Source organism: Schistosoma haematobium, chromosome 1 (genome assembly GCF_000699445.3).
Source record: "Schistosoma haematobium chromosome 1, whole genome shotgun sequence".
Taxonomy (NCBI): Eukaryota; Metazoa; Platyhelminthes; class Trematoda; order Strigeidida; family Schistosomatidae; genus Schistosoma; species Schistosoma haematobium.
The window spans coordinates 74,199,271-74,215,097 of NC_067196.1; the positions used below are offsets into that span (position 1 = coordinate 74,199,271).

Consider the following 15,827-nt stretch of genomic DNA (forward strand, 5'->3'; position numbering starts at 1 on the left):
CAATTTATAACTACTATGGAAAATTAATCATAATCGTGGTTTGTACTTTACTTAGCACCTATCTGTAATTCTCTCTAAATCTGACACTATTATTTGCGCAACCTATAGTTTCAATTGTCAAATTATACATAATTATAACCTACGCCCCTGAATGTTTTCTACATCTAATCTGCGATGACCTTACATAAAGACTGTCGGTTCAACAATTTTTAGGTCATTAATATTTATCACTTAATATTGTTATATTTCAACACAAACATGATTGTAAGCGGTTGGTAAGCAATCAAGAAATAAAAATGGATTCTCATTATTCTTCATGCTTTATTAACAAATTGTTAAAGGGAACTAATTGTGTGAAGTTTTATTAAATAATCGAAGCCGAAATTCTTCGGAAGTCACAAGGCCGATGCCCCTTCTAACAACCAGAGCAATAATTTTTATAGGTACATGGAATGTTTGGACAATGTGGAAGATTGGGAGGACCAACTAAACAGCTGTGGAAATGAGAAGATACAACTTGGCGGTGAGCGAAATCAGCGAAACGCATTGGACACAAAATGGGAAGTAAAGGTTAGATTCGATAGAGATACTGATGTACTCTGATCACGAAGAGGAAAATGCTCCACACACTCAGGGAGTTGCTCTAATGCTGTCCAAAGTAGCATGAAATGCACTTGTAGGATGGGAATCTCACCGATCCAGAATCATCAAAGCATCATTTAAAACAAAGAAGAATGGGATCACAATGAATATTATCCAATGTTATGCACCTACCAATGATAGCAACGACGACATTAAAGATCAATTTTATGAGAGGCTGTAATCAATCATAGAGAAGTGCCCTGGGAAGAACCTGATCATCCTGATGGGAGACCGAAGTTGGGATGGACGACAACGGGTACTAAGATATCATAGAACGACATGGACTGGGAGAAAGGAACAAGAATGGAACCTTCTTCGACCCTACGCTGTACCTGAAATAATCAAAATCATACGGGATTCATGTAATGGACTACACTGCGAAGCCGTGCACGGAGGACAACTGGCAGGAGCATTTAAAGGATTGACCAGGACAGAGTTGGATGGAGAATGCTGGTGGGCGGTCTACGATCATAGGGTTATTCTGAACTTAGTTTCCATCAACGATAGACATTCACAGAAAGAATTGCTAAAACTGAAAAATATTTCTAACTATCTAAGAAAGATGGATCATTTGTTTTGATTGAAATATAAAAACGTAAGATTACTTTTAATATAAAATGAAGGGGAACTTGTGAATTTGTACAACCTAGAAAGAGATTCTACTTGAATTTATTTTTTGATAGTATTCTGACTTATTTAGTTAGTATGTATTGTAAAACAATGTAGCATTTAATGAAACTGACGATTAAACACACTCAAACCCAAAAATATTGACATTTTATCGTATGTTGACAAGTGAAATTTGCAGAGGTTGATTTTTAAATTTCCAAACTCTAAGTAGAAACTTTATTTTGAATTTTTTTCAATGGAATAACATCTTGTATATTCACGTGTTAAGCAATACAGACAGTATGTTTAAGTCAACCAGGCGGATTATTGTATGCATAAATGTAATAACCAATTATTTTATACATGTCTTTAGAAATAAACTGGCAGAAAATAAAACGTGATTTCTTTTTTTTAAAATAATAACCTACAGGTTGTGAGTTTGTTTGAAATTTCTCTGTTGTTTGATCAAATGATGACATAGGAAATCCTTCAGTTAGTGTTTGTAGATTTTTACGATTATTATCTAGAGAATATCTTAGACTATTACTCTTTGCATTCGTACTATTACTAGGCTTTAATTGTTCAAAAGATGTTGATTCAAATGATGATGATAAATGATTTTCTTCAAATTTCTTTTGTATTCCTATTTCTTCCTTTTGTTTAGCATTTATTGATACAGTATTATTAGTATTAGCACTGTAAATGACAGCAGCAGCTTTGACCACTTCATACGCATCAGATGATAGAGCTACAAGTTCATTTTCACGTGTTATTACCATTCCATCTAAACTGCCAGTAGATGTAGTTCGCTGACGTGATTTTTCTTCAATAATACGAGCCATAATAGAACCACTGAAATTAAAATTGAAAGATTATAGTTTATATGTTAGAAAGAATTCAAGTCAAATATTCATGATAACACTTTAATTTATTAATCTAAATACATTGATATTGTGAAAATAAAATTACTCTGAAAATTTCTACCAAATAATATCCAGTTACAATCTGTAAATAAGATAGATTATACAGTAATTAGTAGTACTATCTAACTATTACAATTAAAAGAAATTGTTAAAGTTTAATCATTACATCATCTAACTGACCGTTATGCAAACGTCAACACCTTACAAAAAACTCGAATGAAAATAATATGCAAGTTGATTACATTATTTCTTTAGTTTCAATAGTGTACAAATCCAATTAAGTTATATGTATTATACAAGACCTAGAATAAGATCTTATTTGGAATAAACATACAATGTACAATATATGATGTACCAAGTGTGAAATAGGCTAAAATCTTAACTTGGTTTTAGTCTGCTTTCGACAGAAAATGGGAAAGGTTTCCGAAGGCAACAGTCATAAGATAGTACATAAAATTCGTTCTAGACAATAGATAAACTTTAACTAACAACAAAAAACAGATACTGGGTGTGTAAACACACAAATATATACATAGTGTTTATTGAAACATAAAAATAAACGCTTACTGTAAGTCATGTGGCTAAATTTAGGAGTAACGTCAAAGTATATGCGTTGGTGTTCGGAAAACTTAAGTGATATATTACTAGGGATAAAGAAATAGACGAAGTAATAAGATCGATGGAGAAGGTAAATTCATGATCGGGAAATGAGACCTTGATAGTTTTCTGTAAACATTTGGTGAAGTTAATCAGTTTATTCGTCAACCTATAAGAGTTTAGCATGAGTGGTTTTTACACACTTAAAAAGGCAGTTGAGTTATCAACTATTTAACATCATGGCTTGAACTAAAGGTTTTCCTAAATGCTAAACTTTTTAGTTATAAGAAAGGATTACAATGAATTCGACTATACATAAGGAGTTTGTAAACATCCTCTTTATAGATTTAATCACTGAATACAGCTAAAAGAAATAACTCAGAGATTAACTACGAGTTTTAGAAATGTTTTTGTACGAAATGTAACATACATTTGAAAAAGACTATAGTGATAAATTTTCACAGATTACGTACGTTGGGACATGTAGATAGGCATGCATACACAACGCCTACTTACGAGCACAGCAGCAGATTGGAAATAGACTACATGTGGACAAAACAAGAAATGATACAATACACCAGTTACTAGTATATGTCTGCGGTAAGGACCCCTTAATTGATTCGTTTCATTATTATGGAAATGTAGACTCCATACTTCATATCTGCAAGGCAGCTGTGATCTATGGATATTCACTCTACATCAGTTAGTCAGTAATAAACAACGTAGAACCTAGCGAATATGTTCATTGTTTCAAGTTGCCACTCCATATCAGGACAGTGAGATGAAATTAGGAAGAAAAAATCAGATATAAACCACATGATTCCAGAAGATATAATGAATTGACGGATTAAAAAACTTACCTTTATAAGTTAAGATTAATGGAAATGTAAAAAGTAAATATATCCGGTCCACTGTAATCGATTATGAACCTGGTCATCCCAGTCGCCGATCATCGGTTACGACAATCATACAGACCTCAACAAGGTATTCTTCACCCAAAATAACTCAGTCTACCAGTCAATGACTTCATGGACGAAAACCACATCTTGGACTAAAATTATATCTTGGTTCGGTTGCTCCTAACTCTCTGCTAAATACTTTCTAAACCGGCAAAACACCCTGACTATATTTGCACTATATTACTCTCTATCACTAACATAGTTTAATTGCATGCTTTTCATCGATTACTTTCATTTGCTCTTTTTTGTACTGTTTTCTTATGTTTGCTTATTTACTGTTCACAGCAATATTTTTACCCTTTCACTGAATCTTTTTCCTCTTTTCTCGTATGGAACGTGATAACTTGAAGCAATAAACATTCCTACAAGATTCCATGGTCTTCATACTTGTCTGTCTGAAAGACGATGAAAGTTCATGACAGATTACAGTTTTTGATCAAATCAAACACCTCCAAAAAGTCTTCAATATGAACTAATAAACATTTAGTTGGGTAGCAATTAAGTAGAAGTGATATTCTTTCAAGTTGAATATAAGACATGAATTCTAATTATACGTGAGCCAAATCATATGAATGTAATTAAAGAAGCACACTTACCGTTGAATTGCGATTTTTTTTACAGAATGATGTTTTGGTTTATGACTAGATAGCAAACAATTCAATTTGCACTTTTTTCGTTTGATTTGTTTCTTCTCTACTTCTTTTAATGATCTAATAGCTCTTATTCTTTCATGTACACTCACAGGACGAAATAACGCTATACCAACCTGTCGTTAAATATAACATATTTTTTTCAACCAAAAAAGAGGAAAGAAATAAGTAAAGTACAGTGATAAATCACTATTTATCAAATCAATAAACACTAAACAATGTTAATGTTATTTAGGGGTGATAAAACTAACTTTAAATTTGCTTGAAGGGATTTTTAAGATTAGTTTAATTTGTTGGTGGTATTCGTTAAGAACGGGAATCATTTGAGATGTCACAGCAACTTGAGATCGCCGAATAGTTGCTTTGTGCCAGTGTGAAAATAACCAGTAGTACGCACTCAATACCCTAGTCCCAAGGATCGAATTCTACACAAACAACTAGACCAAGATACAATCCACCAGTTACTAGTATATCTCTGCGGTAAGGATCCCTTACAATATAAAACGTTGTTACTAGTGTAATTTCACTGTTATCTACTAATGACATTGGATGGTTGTAACCCTATCTACCTACTACTGGATTTCAAAACAGTAGTCTGAAGTTCATAGGGTTCGCTGAGTAACATGAAAACCTTAGGTCTGATCCTCAATTAGTCGTGTACGCGGCCAACCTGTGATCACTGGTTTTCAATGGTATGTTAGCTGATGTCAATCCGTGATTCAAATCAGTTACATAATGATTCTAAATCATTTTATATTCTCAAAACCTATTCTAATTTCTGAGATCAATCAAAAAAGTAGGGTGTGATAGTGAATGAAACGGAAATTTGAATAAAGAGAACCACGTGATAATCTATACTTCATACTCTTAAAATATATACTTCCTAAGGTTTATAGTGAGATGGGGATGTAAAGTTCTAATACAAAGCTACCAGATTTAAAACATTTCTTTAAAGAAATAAAAACCCTTAATGTGTTAAAACAAAGCATATATATAACATCCCTAATTCTCAGCATTGGCACGATATATGCCTCATGTTGTCAAACGTAATGGTAGTACTGAGATGTTAAGCCAGTACAAAACACTCCAGATGTTCCTACCACTATTAATATTTTGTAACCACAATGTGTTGGTCATTAGAAATACCATGTATATCTACTAGTGGTTTGATTTTTCGTTACTTTAAATTTACTCTGGGAGTAAATCTTCACATCGATTTTCTGCACTATGAAATCAAAAAATTGAATATAGAAATAAAATGTGATGTGTAGTAGAACTTATACAGTTCTAATAACGTGGTTACATTAGATGAACCGATTCGTCTTGATAACAGTACGGGCTTATTACGGAACAGGATATACACCGATAACTCTAATAACAGTTGAGACAACATATCCAACACCTCCACTTGTATGGAACCCTCTAGCTACTCTGAAAGATGAATCGTGTTAAGATTTATTGAACGAGACCAAAGAAGACAAAGAAATAAGTAACCAAATACAACTGAAATATTCTGAAAAATAAGGAACAGAATGAAACTGAAGTGAAGTTGACTGGGTGAAAATCAGCTTAAATCGGTATGAGAAGATTGACTTTTCTTCTCATACGTTATATATGGGTACCAAATATCGCAACAGTATTACTGATAATTCTGAAAAATTCCATTGCTAAAGGGCGCCCCCAAACTCTGTTCACTGATTATATGACTTGAAACCTGATCAAAAGACTTTCTACCCGGTCTTTCAAAGTAAATAGATCGAGCTTAGGTTAACATAATTCCTTATCACTGATTTACTGAAGACATGCCTAGGTTGTTGGAATTCTATACTAGGTGTCTTGGAAGCATTTATCGCACAAACTGCAACCACGGAATAAATAATGTTGAGATCGAGCTTAGATTGCCAATTAAACATAGTAAGTCGGTCAAAGAGAAGTTCATAGACTAATAAGTGTTAGTTCTAAAAGTACCGGTGGGTGCATACTTTCTGTCTGACGAAAAAGTGACAATTGTGCTTAGTGATTAAATAACTAAAATCATATGGTTCAAAACCGGTCAATGTGTCAAAAATATATTCATTCCTTATCTTTCATCGAATATCGGCATTTAATATTATTTCATAATTTTAGTTCACTAGTACATACATATATATATGCGATTTTTTATAGTACCCATTAATCACAATAAATAATATTGGCCTGTAGTCTCAAATGGCAACTTAATTTTGTCGATTACGGAGTAGTATATAACAGCAAGTGTATTTGACACAGAAAAATATTTAATTTCGAATGGTTTGATGAAGTCTCCTGAAACCTATTAAACCCAGATGTATTTTTAAATACTGAACCATAGCAACAACCTCAAAGGAATATATCCTTGAAGCTTCGAACCCGTAATAATTATGTATATGATATCCCAAATGTGTGATATTTTTCACCTACAATAAGGAGATAAGTATTTTTGATATAACAGCTATGCTTACTTGATGGGTGCTAAAAACAAGTAGTTTGGATAGGTACGTAAGTTGTATGTTTCTTAAGTGATAACACATTTCATTTTAGGAAACCTTAAATACTCATAAATGTATGTATTACCCTAAGAAAGACTACGTTTCATTAATCATGAACATTGCAAAAAATCTAAAACTTACTAAGGTTTGACTAAACAATCCACTAATGAGAATGAGACTACCACGCCATGAGAAATGAACTGCTAAATGAGGTGTAATAATAGCCATTAAACCGGCACCTAAACATCCACCACACATTACAATGCCAACAATGAAAGCTCGATGTTTTTCAAACCAGTGTCCGATAACTGTAATTGCCGGTAAATAAACTAGACTACAACCGATTCCTAGGAAATAAAGATAACGATATTTAAATAATTAATAAAGCGAACCCAACAAGTTTATGTATACTTTTAGAAATTTGGTATTTTCTGCCTTTCCAATTTAAACAAATCAGAATATACATAAATATGCATTCAATCTGCTTCATGAGACCATAAATCTGTTATGTAGTTAATCTCCTAATATCGTTTGATTGTACCTTTTAATAACTTTTTTCCACACTTATTAATCAAGAAAAAAGCTTCGTTCGAATAAGCAGACAGATCAAATAACATAGAGCAACTATTATAAAAACATTTAGAACAATTATAATTGTCACCTGTCTGGAGGAATACCATGTGAGCCAGGCTACAAATTTATTCCTTGTTTACTAGCACGTTGAAATCACGAAATGGAAATGGTTAAAGATTCAAGTTTAGGCAAAGTATCCAATACATATCATAGTTTAGAGAAAAAACTTCATTGCGGTCCCACAAATATAATCTCTGACTGTATAAACTGTACAAACACTATAAAATATAACATAAAATCAAACCATACATAAGGACTGTCATGAAACTTTAATAGGTGCTGCAGATGTCTTGGAAGAAAGTCAACTACAACTAACAGAAGTATAAATAGTTATATACTTTAGTTCTACTCCGAAATACAAAATAACAGATTATGGAACCATTTAGACCATCTTTACTCAAGAAGCAGACAAAGTGAACTCTGCTGGTTAACATTAGAATATATCAATGATAAAAGTCTATCAGAAATAAAGGGTTTCAAACTACAGCCTCTCTAGCTCATCTGTCATATTATCAGACCGGTACTTCAAATTCAACCACCACACATGTTTCGTATTATTCCTGTATATTTTTACATCTTAAACAAACACTGGAGAAAAAGGTAAACACTACAATCTCAAGTAATTCACTTACCACCTATTATACCAAATACAACGATGAATGTAACCAAATCATAAATGAACAAAGCACTTATTAGAAAGCATAATGAAGTAATGACTGCACCAACTGATGCAACTATACGATAGCCAAAACGATTTACCAGAGCACCCGTAAACGGACCTAATACAAAAAAGAGGAAATAATCACATAAAAAAGCTAGTCGCAAATATTGATATACTACCAACAAACTAAAAGAAACTTTTGTTCACCTAGTTCCAATGATGATATAAAAAATATTATTAAGTACAACATCAAAACCTTTATATATGATAGCTCGAGTTAAGATTTTATACAAAATAAATCGATCTTATATGATTATCTGTGGTGTTTGTATGAACTAATGATTCTTTTGTACTAGGTGTCTACATGATTTCCAATTCCAAATACAATACGTTCGTTAGTGCCCACCTAGTTCTGTCTACTTAGATCGCACTATTTCGGAAATCCCTAGTTCGTACAATAATTCAAATACTTCTAATTATCACAGTATCATAAATATTAAATAAAACTAAAACTCAAAAACGACTGTTGAACAATAGAATCATATTAACAAATGGAGCATTCTAGAATTTTACCTATTTTTTTAAAAACTGCAAAGTTTGTATGTTCCTTAAGCAGCCGTTATTGAAATCAGACATCTCGAATGAAGAAATACAATGCGTACTCATAGATCGCGAAAATATCTCGATTTTTCTAATCACTTTAGATGTGCTTTTTAGATTTACTGGTTACCAATATTTAGATTTATGAAATTAAATGCTACTTTTTATCAAACGTTTAAATATTAATAATACTATAGGCCGTTATCTGCTTCAGTAATGCTGATTTAAAACAAGTATTAAAAATGTCCCATCTCTATTTTCAATTAGTTTAGTTGAAATTGATAGTTGTAACCTCTATATCGGATTACATTCTCAGTTTTAGTATCTCAACAACCTAAATAATCGTGGAATAAATCCATAAGAATCTATTTGGATTTTTTCATTCGAAACTATGTCATTTCAACAGTGGATTCAAACATAAATAATGGACTAACTATACAGCTTAGCATTCTATCTAAAGCTATCCGAGCGCAAGGGTAGACGAAATAAAAATTCTCTAAGTATGTCATTACACACTCGTAGGTGACCACAGAGTGAAGAAGTAGAAGATTAGGGGTAGGGCAATAGACATGGAAGACAAGTTGAAAGAAAACTAAAAATATTCTCTACTTAATTCTTAGGTTGAGTACTACCAATTGACAGTGGAAGTTAGATATCGACATTGGGACTGAAACTTACAACTTATTTTACATAACCGTAACGAAATTTGAGATAGAAGCACCAGGTCATTACTGGCGTCTTTTAGATATCTTCGACGAAAAAGATCCAACCTATTACTTCCAGCTGAATCTAATTACATCTAAACGGCCCAAATGGCTGGTGCTTCGAGTAAATAAATGGTCAAAACCCTATTAAGATAACGACAGAGAAATGTCTGACAACTATCGTCGTCAAGACCATATCCACGTCACACTCAAACGAAGCTCAGGAGTAGCGAACGCAAAAAGCCGCACATGTTTTTTACATGACCGGTAGACAAGTCGATCGAATCTTCACCCTTCACTAAGCTTTAGAATATAGAAACCCTTACAGATTCTTGATTGTAGATGCATTCTTTTCTCTAAGGACGAAGTTTATCTCTATGGTACAAGAATTCTGATAATAAGTATAATAATGTATACCAAAGAAGTATGTCAATCCAATAAAGCCCCTTTACTCGTTCTTTTGGCAAGAACAGAGTTCACTGGTGGACGAACTTCTGAGTTGGCTACTTTAAGTGATGTCTATCAGAGCTGCCCAATCTCCTTTTTTATACTATATACTTCAAACCAGATCTTTCTTAGTCTAAAATAAATCCACCTGGAAACCCTAGTTATATCAAAGTTAGTAAACGATAGTTTTGTTTGATGAAGATACTAACCACATCGGCTTTTAAATGTTTTGAGTGGTTATACAAGAATATTTCGAATGGGTTAATTTTCTTTGAAATCAAAATAATCCATCAGATTTTGGCTGTTTCAATGGTCATTGTAATCCTGTGGAGTGAAGTAGTTGACAATGTTAACCATTCTACGTAGCTTGATAATCTTATCAACCCTGACGATAGGTCACTGATGAAAACTCGGGATTGTACAAAAATATCACACAACATCTGCATAAACTAAGCGGAGAATTGTATAGTTACATAGCTGAGAGAATCGGTCTATGAAATCAAAATTTATGTTTAAGTTGCAAGTGTGTGGTATTTCATTCATATCATTACTTTCATATAGTGAAACCATAAAGAGAGTAATCCTAACATTATGCTTTCAAGGTTACAGATAGCTTGGATATCCTGCAAATTTCTGTTGACTGATGTGCTTGAGACAAACGTTATACATAGCAACCCAACGATCTATCATATTGCTTTGTGATGGCTTGCATAAAAAAACTAGGGAAAAAGTGGCATCATATTACGAAAGCAATAGGTGCATGAGAGAATAGTGAAAGAAAGTTGAAGGCCTCTTGGCTATGGTTCGCCGGATATTGTAGTCTGTGGTCAAAAATTACTTGAAATATTTCTGTCAGACGCAATTACTATAAAACGCTCTTCATTTAACAAATCTTTAACTTGTCGTCTATTGGATACTCTCATCAGATCTTAGTTACCTATTTTCTGGACTGTTCTTAGTTTTCCATTATTATTTCTATTACTCTCTTTACAAGTTGTCCCTTATCTTTTCACTTTCCTTACGCATCACTGCTGATAATAACAATACTTCATGTCCAATAAGATGATTATTATGTTATAAGCAGTAAGGTGGGAAATTTAAAAAAATGTGAGACTACACAACTCAAATTAATGTATACGAGTCCCAATTCAACAACAACTAATCACTAAAATTAAAGATAACTTAATTAATGGGGTAGTGAACAGATATTGACGAAGATACTAAATATGTGCCACAAAACAAACAACTGAGCACATGGACTCCATACATTATCTCAGATGTTATAGTATGAACATTTCGTAATAGGCCTTTTGTAAAGTAAAATTGTTTGGAATAATCCAATGCACTGTTTCCCCTAAAAAATAACAGATGTTTACCTACCGAATAAAAAATACATCCCACACAGTAATGCTCCAGGCAAGCTTAACAAAGCTAAAGATGGTTTTCTTTGTGACTCATTTGAGTCAGATGGATCTATTCTGAACTGTCCTTCGTGAATCATTTCATTAATGTGTAGACCAAAAGTGAAGCACACACCATCCACAGCAAAGATGCATAGAAAACTCCCTAGTGCAACAAGCCAACCCCAACCACCATTTGGAGCTGGTTCACGTAAAAAATCTAAGAATGGAAAAATAATTGTTGATATGAAGTGATACTAGCACAGAAAAATGTAATTGAATAGTAATGTATGCAAATAGTATACTCCAGACTGAGATAAAAAGAATTCTAGTATTAGCGATGGTCTGGAAGTTACATGGTATGATAATAAACCATATTTAGTGACACTTAGAATGGTGGGAGTAGCACATCTTGAACCAAGAAACGACTACTCCCCAGTACCTTAAATTCAGCTAATGCCAAGATATTTGACTGTATGGACCCGTAAAGAATTCTATACCATAGAAATAACCTTTAGAAAAAAAGTGATATCATTTTGTATGTCTACTGCTTGATATTTATTCACATATCCAGTCAGTCGGCCAGCAGTTGTCTTCTGGAATTCAATGAGATAGGTTTGAAGACCGGTCCTCTCAGTAAATCTTCAGTTAAGGAGTCGCAATAATATCAGTATTCTATTATTCGAAGCATTATAATAAGTAGGTAATTTTTTGTTATGAAAAAGCATGGATGTCCAAAAGATATACGAAAAAAACAAGAATGCACTGCTACTTTGAAAAACTCTCTCTTCGTATTAATTTTTAAAATGAGTTTACGAACTGCATAAAATAGGGTTGGGATATTGACTTATTATTTTTCGTATCAACCGATTCAGTCTGTGAAGATTGTAAGAAAAATAACTGGAATGTCATTTAACGTCGATCATTTAAAAAAATTGACTGTTTCCTCAGAATTCAGAGTATCATGTTTAAAAAATGACCGAAATAAGATCGGCCACTGAACATTATAATATAGCTAGTAACACAATATCTTAGTTATCTAGCAATTTATAAATCTTAACTAGTGAACTAGCCTAAGTACCTAAATGCACGAAACGGTAGCTTAGTGGTTAAGGTACTGGAATTTCAACAAAAATACGTCGCTGCTTCGAAGCCCGTTCCACCCACTTCAGTTCAGGTATAGTTATCCCTAACATTTATGGACTGTGCCTCAAAGCCAAGCACATCAACCAATACTTGATGGGATATTATTTAAGCCTACTTTCGCAAAGTTTATTGATGAAGTAGATAGACATAGTAATGGAAGTTCAAATGCTGTAAAAACGGTAGATGATAACATTTTGTAAATGTTGACCTACGACACAGTTCGGTGTCAGGACCAAGGTCTCAATATCAGTACGTTATAACCGGACAGAAATTTGTAGACATCATGGAACATGCATAATTAAACTACAGTGAGTTAAGATTTTATTACAGAAAACTAAATTTCACAGCAATAATTGATACGTAGACGATTAATGTCCTAATTTTTGGCTTTACTGACCGTAGTATTCAGTAAGACGCATGACTCTATAGTACCATAAAATCCCACAATATTAAAAACATAGAAATTGTAAACGTGGAACAAACCTTCATTTATTTCATATCCTTCTTTATCTGAGACATGAGGTCGAATATTTCTAGCTGGATCACTAGGTGGTTTAAGATTCTCAAAAGGATTATCAGTGGTTCTTGATGGTTGGGTAAATTGGTGATCAGAATTTGTAGATAATTGGGCTGATGTCTCACCAGGAAAATCAGTTATCTCTTGAACACATGGTGGTTGTAAATGTAAATCAGGTACAACAGGTTGTGAGTACAAAATGGGTTTCTGTTTACAGTAATCAATTGAAATAGATTTCACAGGTTCATTAGACGATAAGCTGATATGTTTTGTTTGATGAACAGACAGAACGGTGGAATTATGTATTTCATCAGCAATACCATAACCATCATCGCTTCCGATATAAAACTGTTGAATAGGCAAAGCTGGAGCTGAACTTTCTCGGTGAACACACAGCATAGTCTTCAAAAATAGTCGTCAAGAAATTTCATGCGTCATATACTAAATTAAATAGTATAATATAACATTGTTATATGTTTACATAAGTAATTAAAACGATCAATATTTAAGTCTCACTGAAACTCTTAATTGTAAGTCAGACAGGAATTTTCAGGAGCTATAACGGCAACTAGATGACCATTCAAACCTTAAACCTGTTTGCTCTAACTAGGAGAACCATCAGGAATAGATAATTAAACAAGGAAAATGCACATCAGAACGGATGAAAAGTAAACACTCACTAGTGTAAAAAAAATACTAATGAAGACTGATATTCATATGGCGAGCTAATAAGTAGCCCAATGAAAAGGTCAATCGACAACAATTAGAAACAACCTGAAGGACAAGTGCATTTCATTGGCTAAGGAACTGACCAATTTCCTAAGGACTAGAGCGATATATATATATATATATATATATATATATATATATATATAAATGAATATTTATGTAATTTATTCGGCAGCTCAATACACTTTTTCGCTCATTCTTGTGTTCTCACTCAAGTAATCAGTCGGATAGAGGGAGTTAGCCTGTAGCACACCGTGTATCACTAACAGATTTTGGATAACGCCCGTCAAACAGATATAAGTTGAATAACTATAAAAAGCTGTCTAGTTTTAGTTTAGGATTCATCAATGATGCAAAACAATGGCTCCAGAAAAATAAAGCCAAGAACTTCAATGTCTTAAAAGTGCGTTTACTGTTTGCCATCAAAGTAAAGTGTTTATTTTATGAACCTACAGAATAATAGTTTGTAGAAACCTGGGTTCCAAGTCAGTAAATAATAAGCCCCCAAATGTCCTGGTATGGCCGAGAGTGGGGAGAGTCCGCTCACCCCCTCGAAATGCTCTCACATGGCCACGCGTATGTAGCCTCTGCCAGGGAAGTCCTACCCACTGCCTTCTCGTGGCGGGGGTATTGTTTACGAAAATGGGAGGACGAAAAGCGTATGTCCGGCGCTTTAACCGGATTCCAAACCAATGGTGCACATGGGCTCCAGTATCCTGAGCGAACAAATGGCGTATGAACTAATCGTTGATCACCGGCTTCCATGAGACTGCATCTCCTTACGATGCTACACTGCCTTGTGGATCAGACCTTCAGGTCGAAGGCTGTGGGTGTGGCCCCCTAAGAAAACTACCTGCTTCGGTTTGGGCACCCGGACAGTATCACAGCCCTCACACATATCGAATGAGATTTGTGTGGCGCATATGTATTTGGTGCCTTCTTGTACCAACATCTATGTGTTAAAATATAATAAAGCAATACAAAACCTAGTATAAATATCCATCGAACCCAATTCCAAAAACACATTAGTACAGAGACAAAGTCAGAATGCGAGTAAAGTAGTGCAGAAGCCAGCAACAGCAAGAAAAAACACAGAGGATATGACTCAAGAAAAAGGGAGAATTTCTACACTACAAAAAGCATAAAATAGATTACAGTCCCATAATTCTGGAGAAAACAAAGACTGAACGCACCTGGGCCATCACGACTGATTCTTAGTCACGCCACACAACATCTATAACCATCGATCACGATAGTTGCACGGTCGCTAACTAGATAGTCTGTACTTACCAAAAGGGCTTAGTCAAACAACCACTGACTTCGTAGAACAATGGGCATCCCAATGGTTAGACCGCTCTCAGTTTCATCTCAGAGGCTACTTGTTAAGTAACTCGATATTGTCAAGAGAATTTGGGACAATTAATACAGTTTAGTGTGATATCAATATTAATATGCCTACATTATATAAGGAAGTACTGAGATACCTCAATGGATTATCCATTGATATATCCATGGATATATATATATATATCCATTGGATTCTAATAGCGTTGTTTGAAACAATGTACCATCCTGAGATAATAACTTGCAAAAGCAAAACACATCATCACAATAAAAAAAAATAAAGAGAGAGAATAATGGTTGCTAAGACAGAAACTGCAGAAAGAGATGGAAAATAGTCTTACTCCGAACGAATAGGTATTTTTAAACTTAAAATTGACATTCATAAAACGTAAAATTCTAGGAGGCTTAAAATTTGGGAATTACATTTAGCTATAATTAAAAAACAGTGAGCAAATAATTCAAATCTCAGTACATATAAAAGTAGATGGCTGCAAACCCACCACAGTGACACAAGAGTTAGAGCAAACTGTGGTGAACAGGCAGAAATTAAATAATGAAGTGGCAACATAGATGTTTAAAAAACATATTTTACACCTTCTGTTAATGTGAAAAGTACTTTACTCACGTAAAAGCAAAAACAACTACTTGGAATCAAAGTGTGCGCATCATTTCTGCTAGACGAGTACATTTAGCTCATATTATTCGGTTTAAACAATTTTGGTACTCACTAATCAGCAAGAAGTAGGGTACATCGGTCGG

The 15,827-nt window shown here is 33.8% G+C and overlaps 1 protein-coding gene across 1 annotated transcript in view; it reads right to left on the bottom strand.

Annotated features, from left to right (window-relative positions):
- The window catches only part of MS3_00002098 (uncharacterized protein), a 41,904-nt gene extending 26,161 nt beyond the window's left edge, over positions 1-15,743 (bottom strand). The window contains exons 1-7 of the mRNA XM_012939789.3: positions 15,694-15,743; positions 12,962-13,436; positions 11,313-11,552; positions 8,153-8,299; positions 7,029-7,234; positions 4,327-4,496; positions 1,680-2,103 (exon numbers count right to left, since the gene is read on the bottom strand). Coding sequence (XP_012795243.1) covers positions 1,680-2,103; positions 4,327-4,496; positions 7,029-7,234; positions 8,153-8,299; positions 11,313-11,552; positions 12,962-13,394 — 1,620 coding nt within the window. The 5' untranslated portion in view covers positions 13,395-13,436; positions 15,694-15,743. The remainder of the gene's footprint in view (positions 1-1,679; positions 2,104-4,326; positions 4,497-7,028; positions 7,235-8,152; positions 8,300-11,312; positions 11,553-12,961; positions 13,437-15,693) is intronic.
- Between the last annotated feature and the right edge of the window lie 84 nt (positions 15,744-15,827).